Below are 20,114 nucleotides of genomic sequence, written 5' to 3' on the forward strand. Positions count from 1 at the left end.
CTGTTGATTTCAGGTGGTCTAAATGGGGAAAGGTGGCATTTTAAGGTTTTTATTCTGCTACATTGTAGTTTTACATAATTCCCAGTTAAGATTGCATTTCTTTCTTAAAGAAAAACCTTGAGTAAGTTTTTCAGTGTTGTTCTCAAGTGCTGTGCTGGGATATTAGCTAAGCTGCTCAACAGTAGCTGCCTTCTTAGAGTCATTAAACAAATACATGCATTATCATTCTGAGCTAGGGAGACCATTATTTACATGATTTGTCTGTTTCTCTGTAGGTGGAGCTGCAGGTGGTGGCTATTCTCAAGTTATTCCCATGGAAGAGGTAATTTTTGTACAAAACCTCATTGCACATGTAGCTTACAGACCTTGAAGAGACACTGCAGTCAGATAACTTAGGAAATCTTTTTTGTTTATGGGCCAGTGTATCAGAATGAGCATTTGATTTCAGCAAAGCTTTTTTAGAAAACTCACCTCTTTGGCTGTTTCAGAAGGGCATTTGCATGGTCAAAGAATTTTTACAGAACTGAGAATTCCCAGTTCCTCTGTTCCCTCCCCTCTTCTACTTCTGAATTGCTGCGTACCCTTCAGCAAAATACATGCAATGCCTTTTTTTCCCAGTGCTGAAATTAAGATTATAATGACCTAATACGTTTTGGAAGCATGTTAAATAGTTCTGTCAGCAACAGTGGTCACTGACTCCTTCTGTGAGCTATTTTGGTGTACTTGTGTTTTAGATTACTAACATGAAATGGGAAAAGGGAAAATGGGAATCAATAATGCCAAGACCTCAGCCTGTGGGTGACTGGCACTGCAGTGTATTTCTGATGTGACTTGGCAATGAGTAAAATCCCGTGTCTGGGGGCAGGGAACTGAAAGGCACGTGTAGCACGTGCTCTCGTGCTTCCACCAACTCTCTTGTAATTGCATATAGAATCTTACTTTTGTTCACTACAGATTGAAACAGGGTAATTTGAGGAGGAAAAGCAGAAAAGATCAAAAGGGCTGTTTGTTCCAATTGATGCAGAAAGTCCACAAAAGATTTTTTATTTTTTTTAATGTTAAGGAGGCAGAAGATTGACTTATTCAGGTGCCATGTGTGAATGATAGATGTGACAGGAAAAATAATCTCCTGTATGGGAGCGTTAATAAGATGAGCTAAAAGACTTCAGTGCGTGTAGCAGTGGGAAGCAGCCCCAGTCTTGAAACAAACTGGTTGAAAGGACTTAAAGTATGACCCACATGGTAGAAAAACACACTGTTGTCTTTTCTGAGTGTTTTAATTTATCAATTCATGTCTCATAAAATGTAAGTACCTGGCGTCAGTAGACGTAGTAATGACCTTGATACATCATTGGATGTTTCTGTATGCAGCTTTCATCCCAGGAAACGATTAGCAAGCAAATAACTTTTAAATGAGGACTGTAGAACTGAGGTGGTAATAATTGCTGCTTGTTGCATATAAGTAGAATGAGAACAATTAGCATTTCCTTATTAGGATCTATAATCACTGTATGACTAGCTCCAGTCTGTTTTTTGCTGTTTGGTTTATAAGACCACAGCAGCAAGGCTCCAGCAAAGTGATATCATAAAGGCTTCTGTCATATCACTTTTTCTAATGTCCTTTTTTCATCTTCCTCCTGTGCTGCACTGCTACAGAGGAAATGGATTGTTTTAACGACACTCTTCCCTTCCCTGCCCTAACACAAGTTCATCAAGTAAGCTATATATCCAAAATCTTTTGTCAGTACAGCTACAGTGCAGCAAGAAAACTCACATAGACAAGCCCACTCAAATTATCGTTTAATGAGATAGAACCGAGAAAACTACTAGCGTTGTCACTGTGTAGTACGTGGTCTACAAGTCCTGCCTACGATACTGTGTGTGAGTGGTTAGCTTATGCAGAGCTCTGTGCAGTCACAGCTCTACTGATAGCACCACATAAGGTTGCTAGTTTGAATTTAGTTCAGATACCTCTGTGGGAGCAGCCAGAACTTCAGCTAATGTGCGAAACGTTGTGCAAATAATGTGAGTGGGTCACAAGGAAGGTGAAAGAAGGAGTAATGCAGATGCGCCGTACCATGCTGTTCTCAGGTATCAAGGAGCCTGGCAGAACTGTCCTCATGCAAAAATCTGATTTGGAAGCTTTGTTCTGGAAGTTTGTAAAATGACATAAATGTGGGGGAGGCATTTTTCTGTTTCAGAGAAACTCTTTCCTCTCTTCCACATACTGCTCTGAGCAATCTCTTCCCCCTCCACCCTCACCCACTTTAACATTGCTATTAATATGTCTCTTTCCATCTGTCTACAATGTATTGAAATATATGAAAATTGCAGCAGGATGAGGTAACCGATATGTTTTATGTCCTCTAGTTTAACCTTCACCTCACTGGCGACATCCATGCTATTACCGCAGCAAACAACCTGGTTGCTGCTGCTGTGGATGCACGTATGTTCCATGAGCTAACTCAGAATGATCAGGTAGGATCCTTCTTACCCTGCCCAACCCACTCTGGCCAAGGTGCTGTGGGTATGCCAGCAGTACTAACTACATGTTTCGTTCTTCAAGGCTCTCTATAACCGTTTGGTGCCTTCTGTCAATGGTGTTAGGAAGTTCTCAGAGATTCAAATCCGAAGGCTACAGGTAAGTTCACTGGTTCCACATTGGTTTCTGATTCTATTCCACTTACTCCTCCTTTATGTATGCAGAGCTAGGTAACAAAACTACTCATGTTGCACTGTGGGTCATAGAATCACCTACTTGGACTTAGAAGTCCAACCAACTTACCACATCCAATCATTAAACCACATCTCTTGGTGCCATGTCCGGACATCTCTTAAATACCTCAAGGGATGGGGACTCCATCACTTTCCTGGACAACCCATTATAGTGCTTAACTACCCTCTCCATAAATAAATTCTTCCTAATATCCGGTATAAACCTCTCCTGGCACAACTTGAGACCATTTCTGTGTGTCCTATCACTTGTCAGTGGAGATAAGAGGCTGACTAGGCCAACCAAGTAATGATTAGATCATTCTACTAGCATTTGTTTTTTACACAAAGTGTACAAAAGTGTGGCAATCTGTCTTACAGCGCAAATAACAATGAGTTGAAGCTCCAAGGGGAAGAATCATTGATGTAAATCTATTATATGCTGTGTGAGTAATGCAGTGGGAGGAGACAAATGGATTAGTGCCCTTTATTAATAGTGTCAATTTAGTGTCCCTAATGTAGTTTAAGAGAAGACAAGAGCCAATCTTTGTCACAGCCAGCTAAAGCTAAAGATGAATAATTTGTATGTGACAGCAATATAGATAATGCAGCACAAAAAAAGACAACTTTCAGAATTCAGCAAAAAAGAGAAGGTAGTGAATTTTTTTTGTCCTAGCCAGATTCAGCAAACAGAAGAGAAGGGGAAAAAATGCCTGTCCCCTACATCCTTTACTTCTCTTCTCTCTGAGAAAAAAAAATCTCAGTTAAATGAGAACACCTGTCATTGAGTCGCAGACCCTGTGGAGACCACAGCTCCTCCAGTCCACAGACCTGAACTTCCAAAGTGTGTCCCTGGCCTCTTCAAAAATTCGGATTAACAGGGAAATAGTTTTCCCATTGCACTTGGACCTTCTGGCTACAAAGGCAGGCTGGGCTCTGCTGAGCTTATTCCGAGTGCAAACCTGATTGAGCGTGAATATTTGTACAATCAGTTGCCCATAGGGAGGTCAGGACCAATAGACTACTTAGGAAGCTAAAACTCTAATTTATTAATTGGCTATAATGTCTCAACCATCAGAGAATGTGCGGTTTACTTCCACTGCCAGGCAAAGCAGCTTTGTCATATTACTTGGTGTTGTTGATGGACTGTAAGAGAACTCTACCTTAAGCACCCCTCTGGTTATTAAATGTTGAGATGTAAAGGGATGCTAATACTCCAGAAAGCGGATCTTTTTGATGATACGGTGGGGTTTGTTGGTTTTTGTTTGTTTGTTTTTAATGCTGTGCTTGAAGACTGAGGGAACAGACTTTCTTTTTCCCTGCTGTTCTCCCGGAGAAAATAGGACTTAGCTGTCTAGTTAATTAGTTAATTTAAAAAAAAAAAAAAAAAAAAAAAAAGCTTGCTTGTTCATAAATCAGCTCAATCCTTTTCCTCATTTCTAAGCTTGCACTTATATAGGGCTTCTTGAGATAATTCTTCTCTCAATTAAGCAACTTGGCACACTGCCCATCCTCCCAGTATGTTCAAGATCAGCTTTCTGGGATGCTGACAGCCTTGTGACTGAATTGTTTAATTCCTCCTTTGTGCTGCTTAACCAGCATGCTGAAAGCAGTGTCTTTAAATACGTATGGCTGTGTGCAGTGACCCTAGGCAAACTAATGAGAAATGGCTGTATGCATGTGAGACTAATGGTTAGAACGAGGCGTGTTAGAAACTGCAGAGCTTTCTTTCTTAATGATTTCCGTAGATGCCTTACACAAAACTTAGTGACAACCTGCCCTGATGAGCTCTATTTTCTGCATTGCCCTTTACAAGTTAGCAAGCAGCAAGCTCTGCTTCCAGGTACATGCTGATGCGGATCTCTTTATGTTGTGGGACTTAGGAAAAGGGACACCAATAGGGCATCTCCTCCTTATTTCTGAATATGCATGTGCTGCTGGCAAAGGCTGATTGCTCTAGTGAAAGGTTCGTTTCTCTGAATCTTCTCATTATAGTTTTTTTTTTCCTCTTATTTGTTCTTTCCTTCCATAGAAATTGGGCATTAACAAAACTGATCCTACGACTTTGACAAAGGAAGAAGTGAACATGTTTGTGAGACTGGACATTGACCCGGCCACCATAACATGGCAAAGAGGTACAAGAGCCATTAAATGAAAGAGTTATTAAAAAAAAAAAAAAAAAAAAAAAACATCTCAAAAGAGAGGTTTGCAAGTGTAGCTGGAACTGTGTTTCCTGGGAAAATGGGAAGGACAGCAGGGCTCTGAGTGTTTGGGATAGGTGCATGCAGCTGGGATCCCATTCCTACAGGGACTTGAATCCTAATCTTTGTGAATTCAGAGCAGACCTCACTAATTGGTGCAAGTTAGTGCTTGTGCTTTTGTTGGTCACTGAGAGTTTTGAGTTTAGCAACTGTAGCCAACAGTCAGGTAAAAATCCTGACTATCTGAGAAAGCATTGTGAGCAAGGAGAGGGTACTGTTCTGGAATTAAACTCAATTTTAATCTGCCCACTTGCTCTGTTGGGAAATGACAGAAAATAAATGTCAGATTTTTAAAAGGTTTTTAAAGATACCTAAAGTAAGATCAGTCTCTGGTCTGGCTGTATTAGTATTTCACTAACAAAAGGAATTTCAGATAAGGAAAAATTTTATTTAGATCCCATGAGAATTGCTTTTTCTTCTTTTTATGAAAATACAATGTGAAATGTATTCTCCAAAATTTGCTTCATAACCTATAATGGAGCTAAATTAGCCTGCCTCATGGGAAATATTTTATAAAATACTTAGAATTTTTCAAGCAGCTAGTAAGAAACAGCAAGTTTAAGCTGGTATTTGATAGTTTGTGTTCCAAAGATAATTTGAGCTAGTGGGGCTCTATGGAACTGTTCTCATTAAATGGTGGATTCTGACCATTTTGTCCTTAAATTTATAAAATGATAATTTTATTTCCTTTTGGCTGTAATAATTTTCTGATTTCATTTTAACTAATGATGAAAAAGCCAGGAAATTTTGAAAAAGCAATTGGACTTATTCTAGCAGCTCTGCTTTTCAGAGAGGCTTTGGACTTGTAGTTAATGCACACACAGGTAGGTAGACTCCCTCTGAACACAATGCAGAATCTGCATGTGATTGTGGTCATCTTAACATCATTGCAGTTCCATTTTGGAGAAGAATCGTGTTGATGAGTGCTTACCATTCAGTAGGAGAAGATTTGTTTTCCAAACTGCCATCCTCTCTTCATGCTGATCTAGATGAGTCTACATGTATTACAAACCGGAACTGTGACTTATGGCTTGCAGTGTGACTTCTCATCTTTCTCTTTGCATCCTCACAGTACTGGATACAAATGACAGGTTCCTCAGGAAAATCACTATTGGACAGTCTCCAACAGAAAAAGGCTTTTCACGAACGGTAATTATTCTCCTTTCTTGTGTCTTTTAAAAAGTACTTTGAAAAATACAATCCCAAAGCAAATTTCTGTAACTCCAGATGTTTTTTGTTTTTTTTTTTTTTACTGGTATTTTGTTAAAGAGAAAATAAAACTATACTTTTGGTAGTGAACTGCTACCATTGAAGTGCTTGGTTGAAGGGATTTTTTGCTGTCTGTTCCCATCAGCCTTTCCCTGAACGTTGGCTTAGTTGGCTTATGACTGTGGCACAGTAACAGTGGTACACAAATGCTCCCTGCAAATATGATGCCTGGCGATTGCTAATCTTAGCCACTGCACATGCTTTGTTTGGGATGAGTCTGTCCAAAACCCAACACAGTATCCAAGCTTGTTGTCTGGATTCATTGTATAATCAATGTAAAAAAAATGGTCAATTGGGACTGTGATTTCTCTCATCCTTTAATAACTGTCAAATTAATAGTTCAAATGATTTGTGCCCAGAAAACCCTTTTTCTATTTACTTGAAAAGGTCTCTAGGGCACCTAGCTTCAACGGAGGTATCTGTGTTATGTCAGATGAACATGAATTCTACCCTTCATTTCTTATAGAATCAGTTAGGTTTTTGTTGTTGTTGGGCTTGTTTTTTTTCCTTGTCATGTGCTGTACTGTTTAGTGATGGCTAGATGAGTTAGTAAGCTCAGTCTTCTAAAATATATTCTGTAAGTGTTCTTACATGAATCACTAGTTTACATGCCAGGAGAGAGTCATATAATAGCAGTGGAATAAGTAGTTTTTACTTTATTTTCCACTAAAAAAAAAAAGGTTTAAATTTGTCAATTTAAATAATTTTATGATTTAGGTACGTTCTGAAAGTAATACTTAAAATTATTTATATTTGTATTTATTTTTATTATAATGGAGATGACTAGCCTTTTTTCGGCTGGGGAATCTTGATGAATTCACATTCTTTATTTATCTCTTGCAGGCTCAGTTTGACATCACAGTGAGCAGTGAAATCATGGCAGTTCTAGCACTCTCTGATAGCTTGGATGACATGAAAATGCGACTGGGCAGAATGGTAGTAGCTTCCAGCAAGAGAGGAGAACCAGTTACAACAGATGACCTTGTAAGAGAGTCACGATCCTTAAATGCTAACTGTCTCTTAGCACTTCTGAAAGTCCTTGTATTGAAAAGCAGAATGATGATTCTGTGCAGGAAAGACTTCAGAATACTGAAAATTAAAATGAAATCTTGGCCTCTGGAGTTACTGAAGTTTTTGTTGGTTTTTTTTTATTTCAGTGTGGCTAGCTCTTAACTCAGAGACTGTGTGAACACATGTTCTGGGCAGGGACAAGGGGTTCTCTGTGATGTATTGCATGTCAAATTGAAGCTAGCACCATAGGAATTACGGGGGGAATACATGGTGGCTTCTAGATAAAAAGCATATTTAGAAATAGGAAGAATTCAAAATGCATCCTGCTGGCCATCCTGTTTCTCAGACTCCCTGGAGCGAGGAAAACATTAAGCAGGATCAAAGCCTGGTGCAAATTTAATTACAGATGATGAAATATCTTGCACTGGGAGACTGTGAATGCTATAAAAGCTGACCTTGTTGCAAATAAGTGCAAGGTCTCCATAAGGCAGCCTTTGGTGAGGTGCACAAATCCCTTATTTCCACTGAACGAAATGCTGAATATAATAGCACTGGTGATGTCAGTTACCAGTATGTAAAACAGTCGCAAGGTGCAATATTGTCTTGCAACTGTCCATACACTAATTATTAGCACAGTTCTTGGTGTTTTTATGGAGTCTGTCAACTGGAACTCTCCCAGACAGTGCTTCAGCATGGTTCAGGGATTAGCCTGTGCCCCAGACGCTTTTTTCCAGTAAGTGCTTTGGAGATGGCAACCCTGTCTGGAGAAGGAGAGGGGAATTGAGCTCTGTATGTGAACTGTGCCCTGCAACTTGGCCTCAAGACAGAGAACAGGTTCAGGACTGTTGCACTAGTCAGCAGAGACGTGATACTGGGCTTACTGCTGTCCTGTATAGTAGATTTTTTTTCACAACCTCAATTTTGATGACTCAAAAAGAGCTCTGCAAATTAGCGTGGTGCAGTGTTAATGTTTGTCTCGCATTTTTTGAATAAACTTCCAGTGTGACAGAGGAATCCACAGGGTGGGTATCCTGGTCTCTGTTTCCAGCAAAGGTGGAACACAGCACTAAGGCTTAGCCAGCTCTTGATGTCTGTGAGTTTGGGGAGATATTTTTGCTTGGTTGAGTGATATTATTTTTTTTATCTCTGCATTGCTTCCCAATTTTATTTCTGCATTAATTCCCAAACTGGGAAGCAGTAGATTAGCAGTGTCTCCTGACTCTGGCCCTGCGGGAAAAGGGTTGGTCTGGGAAGTATTTATCTCGAGGTATCTTGATGTGAGATGTTTGTTGGGCACAGGGAAGGGCATGTGCCAAAGTTCTATAGGCAGCTTTGAGATTTTATTTCCTGTTGCTAACGTGCTGCCAAGTTTTAACATTAAATACCTAAATTAACCCCTGTTCCTCAAAACAAAAGTTCCTTTTGCTGCCAATCAATGGAAGCAGATGGAACTTGGGCAGGGAGTTGCTTTGTAGGTTTTATGTGGAGTCTAGGTGGTAGAAGTCTTTTCATCTCAAGATATTTTTGTTTGTTTTGAACCTAATTAATTTTGTTTGTCACAACTGTGGAGTGGAGGATGGTATCAGTGTGTCAAACGGATTCTCAGGTTTAACACATTTGTGCAGGTGGTGGCCATTGGCTTGCATGGTTAAGAGTGTGTTACATGCTCCTAGTGCAGTCAGAAACATGGTGATTGCAGAGACCAGACTGGCACAATAAGATGTCCACATCCTTCTGCTGTAGACCAAAGTCATGGGTGCATTACCAGGAAGCTCAAAGAAACTGGGAAGAAACATGAAATCAAAAACTGACTACAGGTTTTTAGAGAGAGAGATGTGTTGAAGTGCTGCTGACTGACACAGGCCTGAAATGTCGTCATGGAAATCTTGCTCAGTAGCTTTCATTATTCTGGAGATGACTGAAGTTTAAAGCTTATCCATTAAATGTTAACTAAGCTTTCATGTGGCAAGATTGAAATAATGAAACAAAGCAGTGCATGTTTAAAAAAAAAAAAAAAATCATATAATTGAATGCTGCAATCCAACTGAAATTAAAAGGGAAGAAAAGGAAATAATGGTTTGAGGTTTTCGTAACTGCTCTAAACGTTTGGTTCAGTAGCCATGATAACAATTCTAGTTACTTTAGCAAATGCTGGGTGACAACCAGTTCAGTTTTCACTGGACTCCATCAGTTACAAGGTTGACCAAACCATTATTTTTCTCTCCCTGGAACAGATGTGAATGGAGTCACAAGTGTTCACTTTATAGGAAGCAGAATTGCAGCAGGGCACACAGCTGCACCCCAGAAGGAACATGGACTCTGCTGTTTGCCACTGGTTCATGATGCCAGCTTGATCTTTTTCACAAACACAGGACTTCACTTTAGAAGTTAGCTCTGTGTGAGGGAGTTGGCCAGTATGTAGCAGCTAGTTAGGCACACATTCAGGCCGTTATGTAGAGCCTGGTGGCTGAAGTTAGGGGGAAAAATATCTAAAATTATTCTACCTGTAAAACCCAAGAACGTTGACATGTGTAACTTTTAAACTCACTGTGTTTAGGTACTGCAAAAGAAAGACAGTAATGCTACAGTTGAGGTGTTGGGATGAAGAATGCAGTGCAGTATTTTTATCATGTATGAAAATTGTCTTGAAAAACTCTCCCCGCTTTGTTCTACTGAATGGGACACAATAAACCTTGCATATCTAAGGGTTACTATTGTTTACTAACCTGCTGAAACAGCAGTTGTTTTTTATGCCTTTACTACAGACTAAGTTGGCCAAACAAGGTCACAACCAAAAGGCTGCACACAGCAGAAATCCTTTTAGAAGGATGTAAAAGGCATTATTCTGCCCTGTCCTGAGTAATGTTACTTACATCTGGAGCAACTGCTGGTTCTGCTCCTGAAAGCTCACCAGGATAAAAGCAGAGTCTTGAAACTGCCTAGGAACTGTCTCTTTGTCTCACTACATCTGGGAACTGATAGCTCTTTTTTTTTTTTTCCTTTTAGGGAGTGACTGGTGCTCTGGCTGTCTTGATGAAAGATGCTGTTAAACCAAATCTCATGCAGACACTAGAGGTGAGCCACAGGTGATTTGCTGTATGTGTGTTCACAAAAAAAAAAACCTAATGGTTTAGTTCATTTATCACAGTCAGCATGGACTTACTCTGCTTACAGCTGAAGGTTTATCATGGTTTCTATCAAAGATTCAGGACTAGTGTCTTTATAAGTATGCCACTGGCATATGTGATGACACTGAAGAAATGCACTAAACTTTGCTGTATCTCTTTTGTTGACTCCGGTGTCAGAAAATGTTTTGAAAATCTAGATAGCATGAGTGCAGGAGAATGGTGAAGAGTTGCTGGGATTTAGCCATCCTTTTCCTAAGTGGGTTAATATCTCCACTTCTGAAGATTATTATAATCTGTAATCTTTCTTTAGTAATGATAATGAATGTTTGATCAAAGGGCTTTAAGATTTGTCTTCTAAGAATGAATTTCTTTAACTTCAGATACTGTAGTACTTAGCTCTTGAAATACCACAGATTTGCTAAATTTTACCCTCTGATTTTCTCTCTCTCTCTCCCTGTCATTCCCGTATCCCACCCCCATTTTCTAGGGCACACCAGTGTTTGTTCATGCTGGACCTTTTGCCAATATTGCACATGGAAATTCTTCAGTGTTGGCAGACAAAATAGCACTGAAGCTTGTGGGTAAAGAGGGCTTTGTTGGTAAGTGGATGGTATGTTGTTTTTGTTGTTGGTTTTGCAGGGAAGGATCTGCTTTTTATATCGTGACTGTCTTTGTTGTTTGTTTTTTTTGTCTTAGAAGAAGCTTCTGATTTCTATAATCAGAACACTGATTTCTCTACCCAGCAACCTTTCACGAACTTCCTCGTTTTTTTTCCTTTTGTTTTTTTTCTCCTGCTCTAGTTACGGAAGCAGGATTTGGTGCAGACATAGGCATGGAGAAATTCTTTAATATTAAGTGCCGTTACTCTGGTCTCCGGCCTCATGTGGTGGTGTTGGTTGCTACTGTCCGAGCTCTGAAAATGCATGGAGGAGGGCCTGCAGTAAGTACCAGACAAGGTTTCATTTAGGCCTAAGAAGCTCTTACTTGTACTCATGCAGTCACTTAAAGCCATGTAGGGTTTGATCTGCTTTTAATTATCTTGAGATCTGCAGTTGTAAAAGGAATCCATATGTCCCTGCTGCTTGTAAGCTGCTTCTTTGTAGTATGTTACAGATACATAGCTGCTTATTTTATTGTCATAATTAAATATGCCAGGCCACTAGTGATATTATCACAGTCCTTAATTTGTTACGTTATGAGTATAGCTTTCATTTTTTTTCTTTTTTCTTAGGAAAAAACATACTCTTGAAGTAGAGTGTTGTATCTTGATGTAGTTTTACAAGAATCAAATACATATTGCTGTCATGAATAAAAATCTTATGGGGTACCCTCGACTTTTTCTTCCCTAGGTCACTGCTGGGGTACCTTTACCAAAGGAGTACACAGAAGAGGTAACCTTCTTTAGCTGTTGTGACAGTTGACCACCTATTTGCAGTCATTACACAATATTGTCATGCAGTGTGTGCCTGGATAGCCAGTCTGTGTCAATTCTTTAGCTGCCAGGGAAATGCTTCCTCACACAAGCTATAATGTTCTTTTTTTTTTTTTTTTTTTTTTTTTAATATAATGATGTTACTTTGGCTCTGCTCTTTCAAGCATTTATTGTACTTGACCTAGCCAGAGCCTTCTGTTTCTCCTGAGCTCCCACAATTGTCTATGTGCTCAATTTTTCATAGTAATGTCTGCTGAGTGTCCCCTGACCCTCTCAGTATTAAAGTAATTGCTTGGCTGAAATACTGTCTCTGAAAATATTCAGAGTGCTTGTCTAATTACTCTCTTCTTAGCAGCAGCAGTTTTTATTCCCCTTCTGCCCTTCCTTTGAAAGCAGAGAGGAAAGTGAACTAAAGTCTATGCTTCTATCTTCGTGCCTTGAAAGGTTGTGTGTACTTAGATAATTGGTCTGGCTCTCTTTATATGGCTTCAGCTTTTTAACTTCTAGAGCTTCTGTTGGGTTTATTTCTTAAAATGATAGGAAGGGATGAAATGTCTGGATTTCCATTAATAATCTCTGATGCTGTGAAACAAATATGTGTAAACTGAAAGCTGTTACCACAAACTTCAAACAAATGTCGTGAAATTCACTGCTAATGATATTTAATAATTAAAGAGGAATGTGCCACAGAAGAAAATGAGACTTTACTGTGAGGAATTAATGAGCATAGGTATTGACTTAAGAATAACAAAAAGCGATAAAAAATAATTTCTCCTACCTTGACTTGGCAGTTGAAACCAGCAATTTTTAGAAACAGTCAATCCTTTTCTAGCATTCCATTTGAGATCATGCACTAGTCCAGGGTGTTCAAAAAGCAGTTCTGAAAATGTGCCTTGGTGGTTTCATACCCTTCTGACACTTTCCTCGTGAGCTGTGGATATAGTGGATTTGGAGCAAAAGTTTCACTGCCCTTCATAAAATGCACTTTCTGCTTGTTGTATTCTTTACAGAATCTTCAGCTGTTGGCAAAAGGTTGTAGTAACCTAAGCAAACAAATCCAAAATGCTCGGATGTTTGGTGTCCCAGTAGTAGTGGCTGTCAATGCTTTCAAGTAAGTGAGCTGGGGCCTGGAATTGATGCATGGGAATAAAATGGTGGTGCTTTATATGCTATGTGGAATGCAAACTCTCTTCTTTTCAGTATTGTCCAGGTTTTGTTTGCAGAAAATAACATTTTGCATTGCTTGAAAATGCTGAATAAATAGAGGAGCTCTGCTCAGTCATTTCACAAGCACTCACTAGTTAAATTTAGTTTAAGATCTTATGATAAGTGACTTATCTGCTATCATTTACTCTATAACTGGCCAAATTACTGTGGACAAAAGGTACCTGTGATGATGTGGAATCAAAGTTCATAATAGATGGTGAAGTGCCCTTGCTGTAAACCCCACTGTGTTGAGTGGTCTGCTGCATAGAATAATTGTGCCATGCTGGGAAGCATTTAGGGCTCTGCATGTTGTACTGCAGAGGACACAGTCTGTGTGGTCTTCCCTTATAAGAGCAGAAGAGCTTTGAACTGGTGTGTAAGTCTGATACCAGTTGAAATGGAATAGCCAGCAAGAGGCTAGTTCATCTGAAGTGAATGTATCTGAATCTCTGATCTAGAGAAATTTTCTAATTTCTTGTGTACGTGATGTAGCACACCTTTAGCATCTCTAAATCAGCAAGTACTGCTGTCTTTTTGAGTTTGCTTCTGAAGACAGGAGTTGCATTGCTGATATAAGCAGAAAATCCAGAGCATGGCTGTCAGTTGTCTTGGCTTTCTGCATGTAGTTCAGGCCTACTTGTTGCTCTATGTTTCTCTGTGGAGCTTGTGGTGGATAACCCCTCGGTAAAAATGGCTCCCTGGTGGGTAGATGGATCCTGTGATTTCTTTAGACAGAGTTTGAGTCTTGTTGACAAGAATGAGAGATAGAACAAGCTATTCATTTACTGTGCATACATTCTAGTACAAATACACTGACTTTTCTCCTTACAGAACAGACACAAAAGCTGAACTGGCCCTTGTAGTACAACAGGCAAAGGAAGCAGGGGCGTTTGATGCTGTTGAGTGCACTCACTGGGCAGAGGGAGGTAAAGGAGCTGTTGCACTGGCCCAGGCTGTTCAGAGAGCATCACAGACACCCAGCAACTTCAGGTTCCTCTATAATGTGGAGGTAAGAGCTTGCACTATTACGGAGGGAGGTACTTTGTTTATAAGGTAGAGATTAGCTGGTTTCACTAGCTTAAATGGCTGAAAGTTACCTGAAAGTCTGCTCTGAGAAACTGAGAAGAAACTTGTTTTTAGAATACAACCTTTATTCCACCAGTCTCAAAGATACAGTTTGTCAGTTCTCGTTGTTTTGATTACTAAGTGAAATATAGTTTATTTCTGATGCTGAAAGATACTGCTGTGACCTGGCTAGAGATGACGAACCGGTTTCTAATGTGACAGCCATGTTTCAGGATAGGGGGAAGTTTATTTCATGATCTAGGACATGCATTCCTGTCAGAGCATGGACTGGAACAAGCCTGAACACACTTACTACCTTACTGGAGAGTTTTTGGGTGCACTTGGTGCTCAGGACGAGAATACAACAGGCTGTGGAACAGAATATGTCCATTTTGACCTTGTTTCTTTCTCTGCAAATAAGGTTTATGGAGTCACACTACACGTTGGGTGGAAGAGTGCATGTAAATGTATTTCTAATGATTTTGTACTTAAGCAAATTTGGCATATGACTTGGAGGTAATGAAGTCACTGTTATTTCCTAGGTTATGGCCTAAAATCTCCTTTAATAGCAAGCGCCTATTGAGGCACCTAATGAGGTACCTAACGAGGTACAGTTATGTCCTTGTGTCTATTTCAGCTTCTAAAACAGATGCTTTCAATTTTTCTTCTTTAACCTGATTTATTTGTGCTTTTATTTAACAGTTAATTTGTATTCCCTCAAATTATTTTTGTCTGCTTTTTGACTTAAACTTGAGAGCAAATACAGATGCCTCTTGCAGGGGGTGGTAATTAACATGTAAGCACAGCTCATAAGAAATACTGATGTGTATCTTATTGTTTCTGAGTGTAATAAAATACTTTTGTCCTCTTAACAAGAGCTGCAACAAGATAAATGAAACTTGTTTTGAAACCCCTTAAATTATTGTTTAGCTTTGTTTTACAGCAAATGGGAATACCTCCTGTAGCTGCAGATGAGTGCAACATATATGAAGGATTGTGAAGCTACTGTGATGTTACGGCTCAGTGTAGTTGGGCCATGCTGACTTGCCTGTCTTTTTTCCAGCTCCCTGTTATAGATAAGATCAGGCTTATTGCACAGCAGATCTATGGGGCAAGTGACATTGAGCTACTTCCAGAAGCACAGGAGAAAGTCACCTTGTACACTAAGCAGGTTAGTTTTTCCGTGTAATCTGCTACCCAGTGATGCTTTTCATTTAAAATGGTTATACTGAACAGTGGTGTTCAAACTGTGTATAAAGGGAATCATCACTTGAAACATGTCCTTGCCCAGGACTTGTTGAATACCGCTGTGGCAGAAGAGTATGGAAAGGTGGTGTGGGAAGGAAGAAACAGAACTCCTCTGGTCCAGTCATAAGTCCCCTATACTGTGTGATGGGGAAAAATTCAGTGATCTTTACTTTCCAATCCTTTAGCAGTTGGGAATTAGTTGGGAACCATGCAGACTGGTTCTAAATAGTCTCTAATTTTTTTTTTAATTTATTTTGTCATGTCCCACTGAGTTATCTGAACTGTTTTTGAATGTGTGTACCTTATCGGCAGCCCCAGCTGTACTGGGGGATGAGTTCCACAATTGATACAATACTTCTTGTGAAAACATGGCTACTTTTATAAATTTAGAACCTGGCGTCTGGTTGTTGATTAGATGCTTTCTGGTTGTTTATTGGTTTTCTTCTCTAGTGTGCTATTCTTATGAATTTACCTGCTTTTTTAGATAGTTTCTGCATTAATGAAGGTCTGTAAAGGGCTTTGAAGAGAAGAAAAATGTTGAGAACAAGTCATGCTTTGTTTACAGTGTGCTTGAATAATTTTGCTTTTGAAGTCCTTTAACTACTGGTGTACATAGTTTCTTGCTTTTGTATCTCTTGTACATTCCTTTACAATTCTATTGAAATACCATAGCTGTGTAATTGCTACTTCCTCACAGTGTGCAATTACATCAGACGTTTCTAATTAACCAACCTCAGCTGAACAAGAACTTTAGTTCTGAGCTGTTTCAACTAACGCTTTGGGATGAGAGTAGAAAGTAAGCCAGATATCAAGATATCTACCACTTCCATACCATTAACCTTTTTTTAATACTGGGGATGGAGGGAGAATTTGGGAGAACGAATGGGGATGCAGAATGGTCAGTGGATCTGACAGGCTGTGGGTGAAGCATAAAATGACACGATAATGCAGAGAATGGCACAGAGAATAGTGTAATTACATTTGAATACAGGAACTGTTACTGTTTTTTCACTTATTTTTTTTCCTCTTTCTCTTTCCCTTTTCATTGCCTTGCCCAGGGATTTGGAAACCTGCCGATCTGCATGGCTAAAACTCACTTATCGTTGTCTCATGACCCTGAACAAAAAGGAGCACCTACAGGTTTTATTCTGCCGATCCGAGATATTCGGGCGAGTGTTGGTGCTGGATTCCTGTATCCGCTGGTAGGAACAGTAAGTGATTGAGTAAAACCCCGGAACTGCAGGGTGTGAAAAAAAAACTTAATGTGCATTCCAGTTACAAAAGGTATCTTAACTGAACAGAGTCCTTGTCATTCACAGATGATGATTTAATGGTCCAGTGTATTAAATGCCCTTCATAGGGGTTTTCCAGTGGGAAGAGGGAAGCTAAAATAGATCCTTCAGATATTTAGCAAGCCCCCAGTGTCCTTCCCAGGTCCCACATCTATGTCTTCCTGGATTTTGAGGAGTAAGTGAGCTCTGTATCTAAGGAATTCTAGGAACTACAGATTGGTGGACAGGATAGGATAAATCCTTGCCCCCCTAACTGCCTGCGTGACTTGGCATTCCTGATGCACTTTGCAGTATTGCAGCAATGTGCATCTGCAGGTCTGTGGAATAAAACAACTCTTCCAGAGCTTACAAAGCAAACAGTTTTTGTTGAGATACCTCCGAAGCAAAGCTGACTTGTATTACCAAGCATTTGTCAGTCTCCCCTTGCATTGGTTTTGTTTTGTTTTTTGCCAATTTTTTTTTGCTGACCATCTGTTCCAACAATTTATTTCCCTGTGCCCTTGAGTTTTTAGTTTCTGTTCTTTGAGATGATTGACATAATGTCAGCCAAGAGGAGAGAGAGTAGCTACAATGGAAGCAGGATCCTGGAATAGCTTTGATAGGAATGGGCTGGCAGAAAGAGGAGCTACCTGCAAAATGAGCTAACATTCAGGTTTGTGTCCAAAGAAAGAATGTTAGGATGAAAGGCTCCACTGGAAATCTTATCTGCAGAATCTGTTCTGGATAAATGCTAAGTAACTTGTTAGGTTATTGCAGGAGCAGTTGGAGCAACCAGCCCTGTCTTTTTCTTATTATTCTTGGGCCTAAACTTTTTTTTTTTTTTTTTCTCTGAAGTCTTCATGGCAACATGTTTGTTTTAATGAGTTTTGTTTCAAAATCATTAAGGGCAAATGGCTCAGATGCTAAAGTTTGTTGATTTAAGAGCTGGATCCTTTCCTCCTTCACATGCTAGCTCTCCAAGAGCCAAATACTGAATATCTTTTTTAATTATTTTTTTAATAAAAAAATAAGTGTTTTCCAGATTACCCAACATAAATAAAATCACCACATCCTGAGTAAAGTCTGGCTCATACATCTTTTTAAGGAGTACTGTGTGTGTTGGGATGAAATGAAAGATAGTGTGCTCACTCCTGTTAATTAATTACTTTTTCGCAAGCCAAGATTTAATCCAAACAATGATGTTTTGGATATTTATAAGTACTAGAGAAGGAAAGAGTACACAGCATTAATGAGATACACAATAGAAAGATGTTTACAGACACTGTTTTGACTTTTTTTTTTTTTTTTTCCTGTGCCTTCCATTTCTATGAAGTTGGAGTCTCCGCTCTGCTACCTTCACAAATCTGTAATGTTTTCTTGGACATGCAGTTAATCATGATGCTAACTCTGCCAGAATTAACAGTAAGCCTTCTGGTTAGGGACATGAAGATCACTCTTCTGTGGTGTCTACTAAGCCAGGGAAGAGATGTCATTTTGAGAAGCAACCCAGGACATTTTGAATCAGATCACTATTTTAAGCCCATTCAACAGGAGATGTGTTAGCCTCAGAATAATTTTTTGGCAGTAGCCATTGAACTGTGAGCTGAAAACACAGTAAAAACGCTGCTCTCTCTGGAAGATCTTTGTGAAATTTGAGGTGAAATTAATCAACATTGCATGCATATTCTTGTTATTCTGAAGTTAATTGCAAAGATATATTATACTTCTAAATTTTCTCAACTTCTGAGCTTTGTGTTTTTCTTTCCTTCTGGCTCAGAGTTGAAGCTGTTGTTCGTTAATGAAATACCTTGAGGTTTAAAAAGAAATATAATTTCAAGGTGAAAAGGTGTGGTGAGAACAGAAAAACCCTTCTAGACACTTTGAATCTCATTTAATGATTTGGCTCTTGAGAGTGACATATTCATACAACTAAAGATAAAGACAAGAAATGAGAGCCATATCTGAGGTCCACTCTTCTCTCTGTCATCCCCTCTTCCCTGTCCTGGAATGGAACAGCTATGACAAAAAGCCAGTGCAGTCCTAAAATTCATTACGAAAAGTAACCTTGAAGTGGCTTTTACCTTTGCATAAGGCATGTATACATCCTGCAGTGGTATAGTACATATGGGACTGGTATTAGCATTTTTAAATGGCTTAGGAAAATGGGATGGGATTCCAAAAGCTCCCAGAGTTTTGAGATCTGCAGAAAATGCCTAACCTTGCTGCTGAGCTTATTATCAAAATTTGATTGGTGTGCAAAATACTTGCTCAGGGAGAAAATACCAGGTTGCTAAAGAGATCTTTAACCTAATGGAGACAGGCATAACAATTACTGGTTGTGAAAGCTGGGGCTGGGTGATGTAAATGGAAAGTGAGACATTGAATTTTTGTTTATGGGGTAAATGACCACTGGCACAAACTGTCAAGCATGGTCACAAATTGTCCACCTTTGTAGGACGTCCATGTTAGCACTGCATGCACTGCTGGGCTAAACACTGAGTTCGGGAAGGCAAAATTGTCATCTGCATTAGTAAATGAGGCCAAGCATAGTCCCTGCTGGCTTCGCATTTTGCAGCTCTGAAAGTGGGTATTCAACAGTGGGACAACTTGAAAGGACTGCCCTGAGGCAGGCATAGTGCAGGCAGCTGTTTTGCTGGCTTTGGTTCTGCCACTGCACAACCACTATGACTTGCATACCTCAAAAATGTTACAATCAGGAAAGCTGACCTGTCCATTTCTAATTAAGCTTAAAAAAAAAAAAAAAAAAAAAAAACAACTATTAAAGCTCTCGTCTCAACAATAATTATCCCTAATTATTTTACAGTTAAAGTTCTAGAATCTTAGAGTTTTAATTAATTGAGACTTTATAGTCTGCAAAGTTGTATTAAAATATGCATCATCATTTGAATAATCAGCAAGCTGCCACAAGCAGTTATTGTCTCCTCACAGCAAAGTCCGTGAACACTCATGTAACAGTTGGTCAGCTGGATGCTTAAGTGCTTTGCCAAATCCCGGACACCATCCCTGGCAGAGGTTGAACTGTGTGCCACATCTATCTACTAAGCCAGTTTCTGGTTCTTGCAGTATGCTTCAAAATGGTGTAGGGCCATCACCCAGCTAGGATGTAGGTGTGCAAGGAGCTGTCGCCAACACAGTTCTCAGCAGAGATTAAGTATTAGATCTTCTGTACAAAGCTATGTGGTTCCGTTTTAACAATTTATCTTTTGTTGTCCAGATGAGCACTATGCCAGGACTTCCTACAAGACCCTGTTTTTATGATATAGACTTGGACCCATTGTCAGGAGAAGTAAATGGTCTCTTTTGAAAAGAATTAACCAAAGGTAGGTGCCACCTTCAGGTTAGAAGGGTTTCAGTCTTTGGGCTTTATTTCTCAACTTGAGATAATGGAGTTAAGCCAATCCCATATTATGCCGTATGTTTCCAAATGACATATGATTATAATTCAGCCTGAAAGTTGCCTGCAGACTATATAATAGTAATTAAATTTATT

At 39.4% G+C, this 20,114-nt stretch overlaps 1 protein-coding gene across 1 annotated transcript in view; it reads left to right on the forward strand.

The window, feature by feature from the left end:
* Positions 1 to 20,114, forward strand: part of MTHFD1 (methylenetetrahydrofolate dehydrogenase, cyclohydrolase and formyltetrahydrofolate synthetase 1) — a 40,461-nt gene that overhangs the window by 19,186 nt on the left and 1,161 nt on the right. Inside the window, exons 13-27 of the mRNA XM_027458022.3 lie at positions 276 to 322; positions 2,371 to 2,478; positions 2,567 to 2,641; positions 4,745 to 4,847; positions 6,046 to 6,122; positions 7,086 to 7,226; positions 10,260 to 10,328; positions 10,869 to 10,980; positions 11,182 to 11,321; positions 11,731 to 11,772; positions 12,824 to 12,924; positions 13,851 to 14,028; positions 15,148 to 15,255; positions 16,391 to 16,543; positions 19,839 to 19,944. Coding sequence (XP_027313823.1) covers positions 276 to 322; positions 2,371 to 2,478; positions 2,567 to 2,641; positions 4,745 to 4,847; positions 6,046 to 6,122; positions 7,086 to 7,226; positions 10,260 to 10,328; positions 10,869 to 10,980; positions 11,182 to 11,321; positions 11,731 to 11,772; positions 12,824 to 12,924; positions 13,851 to 14,028; positions 15,148 to 15,255; positions 16,391 to 16,543; positions 19,839 to 19,928 — 1,544 coding nt within the window. The 3' untranslated portion in view covers positions 19,929 to 19,944. The remainder of the gene's footprint in view (positions 1 to 275; positions 323 to 2,370; positions 2,479 to 2,566; positions 2,642 to 4,744; positions 4,848 to 6,045; positions 6,123 to 7,085; positions 7,227 to 10,259; positions 10,329 to 10,868; positions 10,981 to 11,181; positions 11,322 to 11,730; positions 11,773 to 12,823; positions 12,925 to 13,850; positions 14,029 to 15,147; positions 15,256 to 16,390; positions 16,544 to 19,838; positions 19,945 to 20,114) is intronic.

This window comes from Anas platyrhynchos, chromosome 5 (genome assembly GCF_047663525.1).
Source record: "Anas platyrhynchos isolate ZD024472 breed Pekin duck chromosome 5, IASCAAS_PekinDuck_T2T, whole genome shotgun sequence".
NCBI lineage: Eukaryota > Metazoa > Chordata > Aves > Anseriformes > Anatidae > Anas > Anas platyrhynchos.